General features: G+C 47.2%; 1 protein-coding gene across 2 annotated transcripts in view; it reads left to right on the forward strand.

Annotated features, from left to right (window-relative positions):
- Nucleotides 1–16,489, forward strand: part of LOC309545901 (zinc finger CCCH domain-containing protein 11A-like) — a 761,634-nt gene that overhangs the window by 100,930 nt on the left and 644,215 nt on the right. The window contains exon 2 of one of the 2 annotated variants that reach the window (XM_082245323.1): nt 7,095–7,214. The exons of the other annotated variant lie outside the window; for it this stretch is intronic. Within the exon in view, the coding sequence (XP_082101449.1) occupies nt 7,095–7,214 (120 nt within the window). The remainder of the gene's footprint in view (nt 1–7,094; nt 7,215–16,489) is intronic. 2 annotated transcript variants of the gene reach the window in all.

Here is a 16,489-nt window from a genome sequence, read left to right on the forward strand (position 1 = left end):
CCCAGAGGCACGAAAAAGACGTTTATGAGCATTGCCCCGCCTAGGACGCCGCACTTTGCCCTTAGAAGATTGGGGAAGATGATGATCTTTCCCCCCGTGATACCTTTGGTCAACTCGTCCAGACAGGATCCGATTCCGAACAGCCTCTCCACTAAGAAGGGAAGATCAGTTAAGGCCTTTTTAGAAGTCTGTTCCGCAGACCAGCTTTTTAGCCACACCATACGCCTAGTAGCAATCCCCACTGCCGACGCCCTGGCTACCAACGGGGCTGAATCCAGGGACATAGCCCACATGAACACCAGGGCTTGAGCCAACTGGTCCAGTAGTTCCAACACCGCAGGGGGGAGCCGTTGAGCTTCCAAGTTACTTTTAAGTAACTTCACCCATTCCCTAGCAGTCTGCCCTACCAAAACATTCACAAAGGTAGGCTTTAATATGTGACCTGCTACCACGTGTAAATGGTGGGACAACGATTCCACCTGTCTACTTCTTCATAAAAGAAAATATTAATATAAGGTCTAAACCTTTTAAAGTACAACTAAAGGCAAAACCTTTTTGATTTTGGATAGAGGGGGGGGGGGGGGTGTCCAAACTATGGCCCTCTAGCTTTTCAGGAACTACAATTCTCATGAGGCATTGTAAATCTCTGACATTCAGACTTAACTAGGCATGATGGGAATTGTAGTCCCTGAACAGCTGGAGGGCCAGATTTGGACATGGATCAAAAAATAAAGAAAGTATGGGTTTTAAGGGCCGATTGGGAGAAGGAAAACCAAGAATCGATAACTTAAAAATTGAACATTTTATTAAATTGACCATATAAAAATATATAGTGTGTACACGAGGGACCACCATAGGAACAGGGAATCCCCCATATATTCACCAAAACATTAAAAACAACAGCACAGAAATATATCCCTGGTAAAGGAACAATACATGCTTCAAGCTGATGTTGGTGCAAGAAGTCTTTGTTGATATTCGGTTTGAGGGTCCCAATGAGCCTACGCGTTTCGCATCGGGCTTCGTTAGGGCCAGAGAGACCGAGCAATACCGATATTTCTGTAATATGTATATATACAGTGAAAGAAACAAATATTAGACAATATACATCACTTCAATACATTTTACATTTTATAATTCTCATAAATTCTTTCATGAAATCATACTGTGGACATCATTCAATTTAGAACCCCTGTGGATGTTTTGTACCAACCTTGCTGTGTGTGGGAGTATTAGTAGTAGGCAGGATGTATAAATCCCTATGATAATAGGTATCTTATGACAACGGCTGGTGATGTAGACCAGTCTGGGTATTGTAGCAGCAATCCTTTGAGTATGAGTCTCTATGGAGGTTCCCCTCTTGGTGGCTTACACAGGCCAGAGAAGCACTGTATTATGGCTGTAAGCAATAGTATATTAGAGATGATCTATAAAGACAGGGGGAGGGGGGGGGGTAATACTTCCACCACCCCCCCCCCCCCCCATATTTGTCATTATTAAGTCTCTGAAAAATATCCAACAGATCCAGAAAAGGCACACTTTCATACATACCTCCTTAATTTATTGTCAAAGGCATAATTCTCCAGCCCATACTTGGGGTCCACTTTATTGGAGGAGACCTTTCACAGACAAACCACACAGTGCAGGAGTATACTAGAAAGAAGTTGATTAAAGTCTTAGGGTGTGCACTAGCAGAATGTAAAATAGTATTCCCTGCTGTGGGTTTTCTGTATAATGTAGACCCGATTTGACCATTCTCTTTGGAAAAAAGAGTAGTGTCCAAAAAGTCAATTTTATGTTCACTCCAAGTCATGTTGAACTTGAGATTTAGGGTATTATTGTGCAACTCCTTGAAGACGGCCTCAAACAGACGGATACCTCCATCCCAGATGATTAGGACATCCTCTATGTACCAAGCCACAAGCCGATGTGGCTCAGGTACATAGTGAGGGACTCATCACTGAATAAATTTTGCTCCCACCCCCCCAGGTGCAGATTGGCGTATGCCGGGGCACAACAGGTGCCCATGGCCACACCCTGCACCTGGATCAGGTGGGAGCCGTCAAAAGTAAATATATTGTTATGCAATATACGTGACAACCTATCCAAGATGAATTGGTTGTATGCCTCAAATAGTGGACCCCGTTCTTTAAGAAAATGTTTCACTGTACTTAGGCCTAGATCATGGGGGATGGAGGAGTATAACACCTCAATATCTAGAGCTAAATCTTCGGATAAGGGGGGGAACATTGTAGTGATGGACCACCTTGACTATCGAAACATGTGCTGGGATATTCTCAAGAACCGTGAGCCGTGTTCGGCATGGGCCTTCCGGTTTCCAATGGTGGAGCGCAAGATTGCATCACTTCCGGTCTCGGGAAGTGACGTCATTGGGAATGCGACGCTTGACGCAGCGTTTGGCGCGAACAGTCCTAGAGCTCCGACATATAAAGCGGTCAGAGACTAACAATACTCCAGGCAGGATACTTGGAGAGCTACTACCCTGGAAGGTATATATGGGAGCACCTCTAAAAACAATATTCGAAACTACTACAACTCTATATTTCTTGACAACAGCCCCATATATGGACCACATCTGCCTTTGATTTTAGGTTTACTCCGAAAGTCATGAATATCATATCATGGCTGTGAACGGTATATAATAGGAACCATCCAATATCCTGTCTCCATAACCTCTTTTGGACTATACTGTAGGTATGTTACCCACTATATGCAGAAAATACTGGTAATTGTATTACCTCTATGTATGATTCTATGAAAGAATTTGTGAGAACTATAAAATGTATTGAAATGATGTATATTGTCTAATATTTGTTTCTTTCACTGTATATATACATATTACAGAAATATCGGTATTGCTCGGTCTCTCTGGCCATGACGAAGCCCGATGCGAAACGCGTTAGCTCATTGGGACCCTCAAGCCGAATATCAACAAAGACTTCTTGCACCAACATCAGCTTGAAGCATGTATTGCTCATTTACCAGGGATATATTTATGTGCTGTTGTTTTTAATGTTTTGGTGAATATATGGGGGATTCCCTGTTCCTTTGGTGGTCCCTCTTGTAAACACTATATATTTTTATATGGTTAATTTAATAAAATGTTAAATTTTTTAATTTATCGATTCTTGGTTTTCCTTCTCCCAATTGACCCTTAAAACCCATACTTTCTTTATTTTTTGATTTATGTATACCTTTTGGGGCTTAGGCCAACCTTCACGGTTAATTTCTTCCAGTTTGGACATGGACATAGCTGTATTAGAACATCTGTCAGTGTTTATTGCTGTCTATGTTGTCCCACGCATGAGAGATTCACCCTCGATTTTGTCCTGTGTTTTTACCATTATCATTGAAAGTAAAATGAAAAACCCCCAAATTTTGTGGGATTTCCCCTTGCTTTTAGTTTGGGACAAAAAGTGAAGGTACATTTCTACAATGGGGACAACATGGCAAAAATAAACCTTACAGGTGTAATAATTAAAGAACCTTCCCTTGTTCTATCCAAAATGTAAAACGTTTTGCCTATACCTCTACTTTAAAGCCAATGTAGAGGCCAGCCAGTCAGCAAAGCTAATATTCTTGTCAAAATGGTCATCATAAATTCCCACAAAACATATATAAATCCTTTATGTGAATATATGCGTTACAATAAATTCCAGGTGTGCCATAACCTGTCCTCTACAAAACAGAGCACTTCCTGACTAGTAGCAAACATCAAGGTGAACCTCGAACATAGTGCTGCAGAACTTCCAGGTTCACTGTGATGTTTGTTTGCCCCTGCCACTGCCAGTCAACTCAAGTGAAATGATGGCTGCTAGAGGGGAGTTATAAATATATAAGCTCTCGAGTTGTCACTTAGTCACTTTACAGAAAACGTTGCCTGTCCTGCAGTTTACCACGAATAAACCCAACTGAAGCTAAGCCACCATTAGAGGAAGGAAAACTCTTGACAGAGTAAATCGTCAACTGAAGCTTAAACCTTGAGTAAATCTTTATGGGATCACAAATCTACACACGACTACATGAGTGTCTGAATCAGAATCATGAGACCAAAAAAGGGTACCGTGATAACCATGCCATCATCCCCATAGAGCTAAAAAACAAAAATGGAGGACCAAGAGAGGTCCCAAAAAGCGGGACTATACCGGCATTAAAGTGGTTGCAGGGATACAAGACACAACAATACTATGTGTAAAACATATTCATTTTATTACAAAAAGGTAAAAAAACAGATATAACAACACATACATAACAAAGCCTAAAAAATTAGTGCATAGGTCCGTGTGTATGATGGCTGGGAATGGATACCAAAATAACACACCAACGGATCCCAGTGTATATGCAGGCTAATGGTCCCTGGATAAGCCGACGCATTTCACAGTTATTGCTTCATCAGGGCATTACAAAGACCAAATAGATACTGCACTAAAAAGATATGGAAATACAATGTTACAACCACAATTTATTTTGTTACATTCATTTACATCAGTAACCCATTGTATAATTATGATTATGCTAGCCTCAAAACAGGACAGGCGGGATGAGAGAACACTTCCTCTGTAGGCGCCGGGAGCCCATATACGTGGATCAAAAAGGTGGTGGGGTATGTACTTATAAATTACATCTCACAAGTAAGCATAAGCCTCTTGTAGGATATTAGGGCTATTGGGCATGATATGGGATACTAGATATTTCAAGAGAGGAGCTGATAAATAGCTTGAAATCCCTGGTTTGTAGATATGAATGTGACTTCCACCAAAGGCTCTGTTGCCTAAAAGGGAAGATAAATATATCAAGTATATATATTACCTGAGTAATTATCCCAATGGGAAAGGGAAAAGAAATATCTAGATCCATGAAAGTACAGGGGAGGGAATGAAAAATGGGCTCCTCTCCCTAAAAAACACATAGAGGTCATGAATACCTACCTCTCGCTCTTATATCAGTAAAGCCATGAAGTCTGTAATAGGACAATAGACATATCCCATGAGATTGATAGCCATACCGCCCAAAGCACAGATTCCAATCCCACCTATGAAAAGATCCAAAAAGGAGCAAAATGTACCAAAACTATTGGCCAAGATAGTAAAAATAAGAGAGGAAGAGAGGTTTAAGGCACAGGAGAGAAGATGGAAGGTACAGGAGGAAACAATAATCCTCCATTTTATACCTCTATTCAAGCAAAAACATACCTCGCTGCACAGTGTTGTGAGATAAACGCTGTCTCACTCCTTCCGGTCATATGACCGGCTATATATATGGCACCACCTCTGCCTGGGACCGAATGAGTAGCTGCTGAGCCGATGATTACTCATCGGCCGCAGCTGTGAGACTGGCCACATAGTCACATCGGCAAAGCGGAAGTGACTTCGGCAGAGTGGCGGAAGTGCCGAGAAAGCCGTAGAGAAACCTCTCCACGGCCGTTCCACGTCGTACCGCCATCTAGCGGCCAAAGTGTGAACTTCCACCGAACGCCTGCAAAAAGGGGTATCGCATCACAAGTCTGTCATATTTTGGTCACAATAACATCCATATTATAAAGAGAGCCGAAGCCCCCTAATTTCATCAAAGGTATAATATACACATACTAATCCTTAAATACATTGGCAGAACGAGCATATTAATACACGAAAAAATAGTATCAACAATACATGGGATAAAACAACAGGAAAATACAGAAACCCGAAAAATAAAATGCATAAATATGCACAACACTCCCAGAGCTACCTAAACTATAGTGCTATAGGAATGATTTGAAGCTCAGAACATCGTTCAGGCCTTGACTTTGAGTGGCCTTCAAGTCAAAAATCCATTTAGCCTCCTTGCATAAGACTTTCTTGTCCACATTTCCGCAGCGTGCCCCCTTTCAATGCAGAGTGACCACTGCGTGCCCCCTTTCAATGCGGAGTGACCACTGCGTGCCCCCTTTCAATGCGGAGTGACCACTGCGTGCCCCCTTTCAATGCGGAGTGACCACAGCGTGCCCCCTTTCAATGCGGAGTGACCACAGCGTGCCCCCTTTCAATGCGGAGTGAGTGACCACAGCGTGCCCCCTTTCAATGCGGAGTGAGTGACCACAGCGTGCCCCCTTTCAATGCGGAGTGAGTGACCACAGCGTGCCCTCTTTCAATGCGGAGTGAGTGACCACAGCGTGCCCCCTTTCAATGTGGAGTGATTGACCACAGCGTGCCCAATTTCAATGCGGAGTGATTGACCACAATGCAGAGTGAACAGAGTGCCAAGCCCCAGTGCACTTGACTTACCTGTTGTAGCGGCGGCTTCCTCTCTTCAGCCCCTGCGTCTCTTCGAGTCCTCCCGCGTCCCGCCTCCTCCTCGGCCAATGACATTGGCCAAGGAGGAGGAGGATCCGTGAGACAGTAGCGAATTTTCATTCGCTATTGTCACACAAATGGGCGGGCTCGAGGCGCACTGCTCTGCGCCTCGGGTCCACCCTTTTCGGAGATTCAGTGTCAGAACGGAGCCATCGGCTCCAATTGTGCGGGCCGGACAGAAGGATCCGCATGTTTTCCACCCCTGCTGTAACCCAATCTGTGAATCCCAAAACCTTCTCCCCAAAATATTAAGTTTTTTGGACAGTGTCACAAATTATGTACCAATGTAGGTCTGTATAAATTATATTTGAAACATATTCTTGCATTCAGAGAATAGAGATTTGCTATAAATGGAAAATATGCTCAATGTTTAATATTCAATTGAATTTCTCTCTAAAGTCTAGTACACAGGGGACGAACATTCGGCATGTGTGTACTGTCAATAGCTGAGTGGGCTGACCAGAGTATTCTGGCAGGGCTGTCCCCCTGTTAGAACACGATAGAACTTCAGGGGAGATCGCTGTACTAACATTGGATAGTTAGTACACTGGCTCCTCCTGAGCTGTCAGTTTTTTTTTTCCGTACAGCCCTGTCTCATCTGTAGTAGTTTTCTGGATACTTTACAGGATTATGTCTGTTTTTTTCTTTCAGGCCTAAGTTAATAAAAGAAAACTGCTGTTTTAATAGTATAAGCATTTTTACTGTATATGTGGTTAAGTATGTAAAATTCTGGTTGTACAGGGAGACAGCTGTCCTTTCCGGCACTGCAAAGCCGCCTTAGGAAATGAAACCGTTTGCACTTTGTGGCAGGAGGGTTGCTGTTTTCGACAGATCTGCAAGTTTCGCCATATGGAAATTGACGTAAGTAATATCTACAGCTAGTCTATTGTGTCTATTGTCTCATGTGACAGATTTTAGTTGTTAACATAAAGTGTGGTTGTCTGTTTTTACGTAAATTGGTTCTAAAGGCTAAGGGTTTTTTTTGTTTTTGTTTTTCACCTTTAAAGTGGTTGGACCCCTAACAAAAAAAAAAAAAAAAAATGCTTCTGTTCTTTTAAGGCATGACAGTACTTTTGCCATGTCAATCGTCCCTTTCTATGCTGTACAATACCTGGTTGATCCTGCCTCTTCCTGTCTTCTTCTGTTTAACCACTTGCAGACTGCCGTCAGTACACATACTGCTGCGGTCAGCTCCGTGCAGGCAAAGCGACATAATGCTACGTCACTCGTTCCCGCCACTCTGGGGTGCGCCCTCGCACGCCCTGACCCATCTAATGACCTGATTGGGTTCAGAACCAGTCAGTCATCAGGTCCAGGCCAATAATTTTTGGCCTGGACCTGTTGATCGGTCCGGCCTAATCAGATTCTGTTCTGTGCCTGTGAAATGTAAACACAGGCCCAGAAAAGACCTGCTCTCCCCTCCCATGATCCTTTTTGATTTAATCGAGAGGAGAGAGCAGATCTAAACCGTGAGTACTGCACCAAGCACACCCACACACACTTAAACACACTTAACCCCTGATCCCCCCCCCCCCCCCCCAGTTAACCCCTACACCCCCTCTCACAACACGCCCTCTACAGTATATAGCATTTTCCTATATACCCATAGAAGTGTGACTTGTGACCAGGTTTAGCGCTTGCGGCCGTTCCTTTTATACTTGGAACACCCGCAACCCCCCCAATAAAGATTTAACCCCCTGATCCCCCCCTGATCCCCCCCAGTTAACCCCTTCCCCCCTGTCACACTGCACACTAATACACACATAATATAGTGTTTTACTGTATTTTGCATTAGTGTGATTGTGACTTGAGTTAGTGCTAGCGAGTTCGTTTCTGTCCCAAGGAGGTTTAGGGTTCCCGCCACCCCCCCCAATAAAGATTTAACCCCCAGATCCCCCCCTGATCACCCCTACACCCCTGTCACAACACACACTGTATACAGTATATAGCATTTTCTATATACCTGTATAAGTGTGACTTGTGACCAGGTTTAGCGCTTGCTGCCGTTCCTTTTAGGTTTAGGGCCACCCCCCAATAAAGATTTAACCCCCTGATCCCCCCCTGATCACCCCCAGTTAACCCCTTTCCCCCTGTCACATTGCACACTATACACACGTAATATAGTGGTTTATTGTATTTCTGTATTAGTGTGATTGTGACTTGAGTTAGCGCTCGCAAAAATATTTTCTGTCCCAAGTAGGTTTAGCGCAGATCCCCGGTGCATAGTTAGAAATAACCCCTTGATTACCATACACACACACATTCACACACACACACATACACACACACACACATACACACACACACACACACATACACACACACACATACACATACATACACATACACATACATACACACACACACACACTTCCATTACTAGTATAGTGTTTGAACAGATCAATATCTGATCTGATCAGAACTATACTAGCGTCCCCATAGTTTAGGGTTCCCAAAACGAGGTGTTTGCACGATCAGCACTGATTCCTGCCAGCACCTGCGTTTAACCCCCTCCGCCCAGCCCACCCCACCCCACCCCACCCAGGCAAGTGTAGTAATCAATAGATTACTGTCACTTACAAAAAACACAACACACAAAACCGCTGTGTTAGCAGAGTCAGGCCTGATTCCTGCTAGCATTAGCAGTTTTTTTTGGTAGAGGTTGAAATAGTTCTTGACAGCCAGCTGCTTTTTTTACCTGTGAGTCACACTACTGTACCGGTAAATTTAGTTACTAAAATGACCAGACATTGGTACAGTAGTGCAGAGGCTTACAGTATACTGACCATGTCAGATGAGAGCGATGGGGAAGCCTCACTGGCAGAATCAGGGTCAGTATACGAACCTGAAGTGAGCAGCGGCTCCCTGACAGATAGCTCCGACGACGGATGGGTCCCTGTTAGAATAAGGCGTACCGACCCCATTCTGGAGTTGCTGAGATGCAGGAATTGCAGCGAGCTCGTATGGAGCAGAGTGTCGGTACTAGTGCCGCTCATCCTTCTGGCGGGCCTGGCAAGCGCCAGCGGCCTAGTACACCCTGGACCTAGTACAGCCAGCACTGCAGTAACACTTGGTGACGTGACGAGTCCAATAAGTACAGTTGAAGCTGGTGCGGTGGCTAGCAGGAGTAGTGGCCCGCAGCCACCATGTATTCAAAGACGAGCCCATAGTGCCCTCCCTAATGTGCTGGCATATCCCAATTGGCAACCCACTAATACTACAGCGCCAGTACTTCCCCCATTCACTGCCCAACCTGGAATCCATGTGGAAACAGCCAATTTTACGCCCCTGGATTTCTTATGAGCTGTTCTTCGGAAGATCTTTTCAGATCTATTGTGGATCAATCAAATTTATATGCATGTCAATTCATTGCTGCCAACCCAAATTCGCCACTTGCCAGACCACTTGGCTGGAAACCTTTAACGGTTCCCGATTTTAAAATCTTTCTGGACCTTTCCCCTTATCATGGGCATAACCAAAAAGAGTGAATTGCGGCTATATTGGTCCACTAACCCAATTCACCATATCTGCGTGTACTCTGCCTACATGTCCAGGGCGAGATACGAGCAAATTCTGCGATTTATGCATTTCAACGACAATGAAATCTGTCGTCCTCGGGGAGACCCTGAATATGATCGGCTCCACAAAATTCGGCCCCTCATAGACTACTTCAATCAGCGGTTTGCAGCCTTGTTTACCCCCGAACAAGTTGTCTGTGTTGACGAGTCCCTGATTAAGTTTACTGGCCGCCTTGCTATGAAACAGTACCTCCCCAGTAAGCGTGCCATATACGGGGTCAGCTATATAAGCTCTGCGACAGGGCCACAGGCTATACAGTTAGTTTCCGGGTCTATGAGGGAAAAGATAGCTCTGTGGAGCCCCCCATCTGCCCAGACTACATAGGGAGCAGCGGCAAGATAGTTTGGGACTTGGTGTCACCCTTATCCGGAAAGGGGTACCATTTGTACGTGGACAATTTTTACACAAGCGAACCTAATCACCGGGGCTACCTCCAACGCCTTGTAAATTCCCGTCTTAGTCAGGGGGAGAGAACCTGCTTGAAAACGGACAAATTGCTTGCAGTGAAATGGAGGGATACACAGAATGTTTTCGTTCTGTCCTCCCTCCACGCAGACACGACGGTCCAAATTACTACGGCAACTGGCATTATGGAGAAACCCCTCTGTGTCCACGACTACAACCTTATTATGGGAGGGGTGGACCTTAACGACCAGCTTTTGGTGCCGTATTTAGTTGCCTGTAAAGCCAGACGCTGGTACAAAAAAGAGTCTGTTTATTTATTCCAATTGGCTATGCTGAACGCCTTTGTCCTATACAGGGCGTCAGGATGAACCGGATCATTCCTAAAATTCCAGGAAGCGATCATCAATGCCTACCTGTACCCAGGAGGTGTTCCTGTCCTACTTCCCCAGTGAGCCGGCTGCATGAGAGGCATTTTTCACATGTCCTCCCGAGCACCCCTAACCAAAGACGCCCCCAAAGAAGTTGTCGGGTTTGTAGCAGGCGCGGATTTAGACGTGACCCCCACTATTATTGTCCCAAATGTCCTGACCAACCTGGACTCTGCATCGGGGAATGTTTTGAGCGCTACCATACACTAGTAGAGTATTCGTGTAGGGTACGACATAGTGTAGGGCACACAAACACAGGGTCTCGAAAGATGTTCGCTGGCTATCGACATTTTGAGAGACCCAAGCTTGAAAATTGCAGTTCACAAAAAAAAAGTGTTAAAAAAAATACAAAATATAAAAAAGCCAAAAACTGTTGTCGTGTCAGTTATTTTTATGTTCTTCTACTCTTCCTACTGTACTTTTACTGTACTTTGTTTGATTTTCATTCTTTTCTTTACCTGTTTCTCTTGCAGGTACCCGTCGGCTGCCATACTGATTTTATATATTCTGACACAAACAGCGTTTGCGCTCAGCATATATGGATACCTCTTATGGCAGCATCTGTGGTAGGTTGATTTCACCACTGCAGTTAAAATACCTTTAGGTATACGTGGAATATTGTCATGTATACCCACCATTAAATCAGTGGGTTTGGTTGTTGGGCGGTTAATGGTGTGTAATACTACACAATATTCCTGTGGTGATTTCTGTTAGGTTCTCTTTTTTCTCTTACGTCCTCTGACAGTCGCCGCCCACTCATACAGTCTTCACCAATTGGGTATTGACCTCTTATCCACAGGAGCAAGCTAGGCATAAGACTTGTTAAAAACAAAGTTATTTACATAGCCACACCTGTAGGGGGCTGTCCCACTGGTCCAATACCCCCCCTGCTATCAGCATTCCCAACTCAGTTTGTCTTCTGCCTAGTTAGGAGTAAGATAGGCTATCCCTGTGCTGGGGCTATGGTCTCAGCCTTTCTTCTATTTTAATACTTTTATTTCTGCAATGTGTTTTTTTTCTTTGCACTACTAGCTTTTTATTTGTTATGCGCTTAGTCGGTTCTCCGGCAAGACTACAGCCTTTTCGGAGCTGGGAATCGGACTGGTCGTCCTGACATTTCAGGACAGAGGGTCTTAAGGAAACCCAGCCCGCCATCGAGCGTTTAACAGGCTATGTGTGCACCCTCGCCTCGCAAACGACCTGCCCCTGTCCTCAGGGGCACAAGCCTGCGAGGTGGCTACCTCGCTGGGATGCCTCAACATGCGGTTCTGACCCTGAGACGCGTCCTCTTCTTGGCTGCCGCCCCCCCCGCCATCTGGGGTGGGGGGTTCCCGCGTTCTGGAGGCTCCCATGCCCTGTGAAGCGGTGAGTATTACTCCGTGTGGGGCCTCTGTTTGGGGATTACATTCTGTGTGTCTGTCTCCCCTCATGTCTCATGTCTCGCATCCCTCCCGGTCCCTGTGGGGGCTTCTGAGCATGTTATGCTGTGTGGGGGTCCCTATCCCTGTCCACACTGTTTGGTGTATTTGGGGTACAGTCATGGTGAGGCGGACTGCTGCGGTGTAAAAACCACGGGACCGCTATTTTAGGTGTGGGCAGCTACTTTGGCATCACTGTGGGCACTTCTGCAGCTCCTCTCTGTAGTGTTTTGGCGCCTTCGGGCGCCATCTTGGGTGTGGCCAGGTGTTTTCCTTTTACACATGTTCGGCGGCCATTTTCCCGGAGCCTCCCATTCTTCTGCATAGGCAACCATTTTTCCTTAAGCCAAATCTTGTTAGTCCTCTAGCGGTGTGACATCACTTCCTTTTCTGCATGAAGAGAGATCGTGGAGCACCGTGGTAACACTCCTGGGGGTCTTTTTTGCTGTTTTTGGGGATATTCCTCTGCTTTCGGTGTCTTTCCTCTCTCCGTGGGATACCTTAACTTGCAGTACATTGCCGTGGGCACCGCGATCGCATCTTAAAGGGCCAGCGTCCTTGTACTTGTCATGTCCCAGGACAGCAAATTTTCCCCAGGCTTGGTTAATGAATCAGGTACTTATGATTCTTTTCCTTCTCTAGCTGCTTCACTGGTTACTTTAGCGTCCAAGGTGGACTTGTTTATGTCAGAACGGGCTTCTAGAAAGCGAATTAGGCCTTCGCCTTCCTCTGATTCTAAATCTGATATGGTTGCCTTGGACAGTGTCCCCCCTGAGGGGGTCTCAGTCCTTTCCTTCTGATGGGGAGATGGAAGAGGATTTTTTCCCTGACACGGCCAAAGAACGCTCTGCGGTGTCTGCGCTTATTGCTTCTATTAAGGATACTCTACATTTAGAGGGTGAGCCCAACCCGCCGGGTAAGCAGTCTTCCTTTGGGACTTGCAGGACCCAGAAGGCGGCACAGGTTTTTCCCCGTCCCGCTGAGTTTCATGAAACAGTGAACGAACAATGGCGTAATTTAAAACGCCCTTTTGTGGTACCAAAACGGTTTCGGTTCCGTTATCCTTTAGCGTCTCCTACGGATTCGCGCAGGACGGTGTCCCCTAAGGTGGATCATACTGTGTCCAGGTTGAACAAGGCCACTCTTATGCCCTCGGAGGATTCTCCGGTGTTTAGGGACCCTACAGATAGGTGGGTGGAATCTCTGGCTCCCCACGCTTATACAGTGGCGGGTTCTTTGCTGAAACCCGTCTTCGCATCTGTTATGGTTTCTCAGGCTGTGGCTGATTGGACCAGGGTGCTCAAACGCACCCTAGAGGCGGATTCCACCCCTCCGACTACTGTGGAGATGTTGGATCAGATGCGTCAGGCGGTTCTGTACCTAAGTGACGCGGCCTTGGATGAGGCTCCTCTAGTAGCACGACTATCTGGTGTCGCGGTGCTGACCCGTCTTCTGGTCTGGCTGAAGAGCTGGTCGGCTGACCAGTCCTCCAGGAAGATGGTGTCTGACATTCCTTATGCAGGGAATCGTCTCTTTGGAGAATCCCTGGACGAATTGGTTAAAGGGGTCACTGGGGGCAAGAGCACTCTGCTGCTTTAGAACCCCAAGGGAAAAGTTTTTCGCGGTAAGCGGGGCCTTTCTTTTAAACCAAATCAGGGGTCCTTTCATGCCTTCAAGGCGCAGGACAAGGGGAAATCCTTTAAGGGCCATGGTGGTCACAAGAAGCCCTGGGCCGGCAAGCCAAAACCAGGCCGCGCTGGCACGGCAGGTCCCGCTGCCTCAACCCGAAGGGACGCCCTCACCCGTTCGAGGGGTGGGGGGACGTCTGCGCGGTTTTCTAGAACCATGGCTGTTCCGGATTCCGGACAGGTGGGTTCAGGAAATCATTAGATCGGGATACAAGATCGAATTCCTTTCGCGTCCAGCGGACAGATTCTTTCCCTTCAAATCTTCATTTGACCCCAGATCGGTTGCGCGATCTTTATCAGGCGGTTCAGGATCTCCTCGCCCAGGGGGTGGTCGTCCCGGTGCCTCATCGGGACAGGTTTCGGGGGTTTTATTTTAATCTGTTCACTGTGCCCAGAAAGGAGGGCAAGGTACGTCCGATTCTGGACTTGAAAGCTCTGAACCGCTTCGTCCGGGTTCAGAAGTTCCACATGGAATCCCTCCGTTCGGTGGTGGCCTCTTTAAATCCGGGAGATTTCCTGGCTTCCATCGATCTCAAGGATGCGTATTTGCACATCCCCATATTCGACGGTCACCAGAAGTTCCTCCGGTTCGCATCACTATCAGTTTGTGGCGTTACCTTTCGGTCTCGCTTCGGCTCCAAGGGTGTTTACCAAAGTGCTGGCCCTGTTGCGGGCACAGGGGATTGCGATCTTGGGGTATCTGGACGATCTCCTGTTAAGATCGAGTGCCAGCCCCAGCCTATTACGCAATCTGTCAACCACAGTTCAGACTCTCCAGGAGTTCGGGTGGACCATCAACGTGCAGAAGTCGACCTTGTCCCCTTCTGTTCGTCTCCCTTACCTGGGAATGGTTCTGGACTCTGCCCAAGCAAGAGTCTTTCTGCTGGAAGACAAGCTTTCCGGACTCTGCAGAACGAGGTCAGGTCCCTCAGGGACAACGAATCCTCATCACTCAGGACCTGCATGTGGTCCCTGTGGTTGATAGTATCGGCCTTCGAGGCGATACCGTTTGCACAGTTCCACACGCGATCTCTTCAAGCGGAGATCCTGGCCAGATTGGACAGGCTTCCTCAGTCTTTGTAAAGGAGTATATCTCTGAGCCACCACGTCAGAGTAGATCTTCTCTGGTGGCTTCAGTCCCCAGCTCTGACGGAGGGGAAATCTTACCGCCCTTTGTTGTGGACGGTGATCACGGATGCCAGCCTGTCGGGCTGGTGTGGCGTGCTGGGCATTCTGTCTGCCCAGTGCACTTGGTTGGAGGAGGAGTCCTCCCTGCCGATAAACATCTTGGAACTGGGAGCCATCAGGCTGTGCTTGTTCCATTGGTCGGATCAGCTTCGGGGTCACCCTGTGCGGGTGCAGATGGACAACGCCACTGCGGTGGCTTACATCAATCACCAAGGGGGCACCAGGAGTGCCCGGGCTGCCCTGGGATTCTGGCTTGGGCCGAGACTCATGTCCCGGCGATTTTGGCGGTTCACATTCCGGGTGTAGAGAATTGGCAGGCCGACTATCTGAGCCGCCAGACCCTGGACCAGGGGGAATGGTCCCTACATCGGGAGGTGTTCCGGATGCTGTGTGCGAGATGGGAAACCCCAGATGTGGATCTGTTCGCATCTCGGCTAAACAACAAGGTGGGCAGGTTCGTGGCAAGAACGCGCGACCCTCTGGCAGACTCCGCGGATGCGCTGGTGGTGCCTTGGCATCAGTATCGCCTGATTTATGCCTTCCCCCCGATTCAGTTGTGGTTCAGGTTACTTCGCAGGTTGGTTGGTGATTCTGGTGGCCCCAGACTGGCCGCGCCGGTCTCGGTACGCGAACATCATACAACTGGTCGTCGAGCCTCCTTGGCGACTCCCCTTACGGGACGATCTGCTGTCTCAGGGGCCTATCTTCCATCCTGCTTTACGGTCGCTGGCTTTAACGGCATGGCTGTTGAAAGCCAGGTCTTAAGAAATCGGGGTCTCTCGTCAGCGGTCATTCCTACCCTTCTCAAGGCTAGGAAGGCCTCGTCCGGTAAGATCTATTACCGTACCTGGAAGGCTTATTTTGCCTGGTGTGAATCCAGGGTCATCCATCCTCGCTCCTTTTCGGCGGCGAGGGTGTTAACCTTCCTCCAATCTGGTGTGGACCAGCGTCTTGCGCTGACCACTATTAAGGGCCAGTTATCTGCACTGGCCATCCTTTTTCAGCGCCCCTTGGCGTCTAATTCGTTGGTACGCACCTTTTATTCAAGGTGTGCATCATTTGGCTCCTCCTAGGAGAGCACCTTTACCTCCTTGAGACTTAAACTTGGTGCTGTCCGTTTTGCAATGTCCTCCCTTTGAAAACATCAGGGACATTTCTCTGCTTCTGCTGACGAGAAAGGTTGCCTTTCTGGTGGCTATCACATCTGCTCGCAGAGTGTTGGAGTTGGCGGCCTTGTCTTGCCGCTCCCCTTACCTGGTGGTTCATAGGGATAAGGTGGTCTTTCAACCTAACCAATCATTTCTTCCTAAGGTGGTTTCTGATTTTCACCTTAACGAGGATATTGTCTTACCTTCGCTCTGTGCTAACCCTAAGCATCCTAAGGAGTGTGCCTTGCATTCCTTGGATGTAGTCCGGGCGATCAGGGTGTA

The sequence above is a fragment of the Pelophylax lessonae genome (genome assembly GCF_965119305.1).
Source record: "Pelophylax lessonae genome assembly, chromosome: 2".
Lineage (NCBI taxonomy): Eukaryota > Metazoa > Chordata > Amphibia > Anura > Ranidae > Pelophylax > Pelophylax lessonae.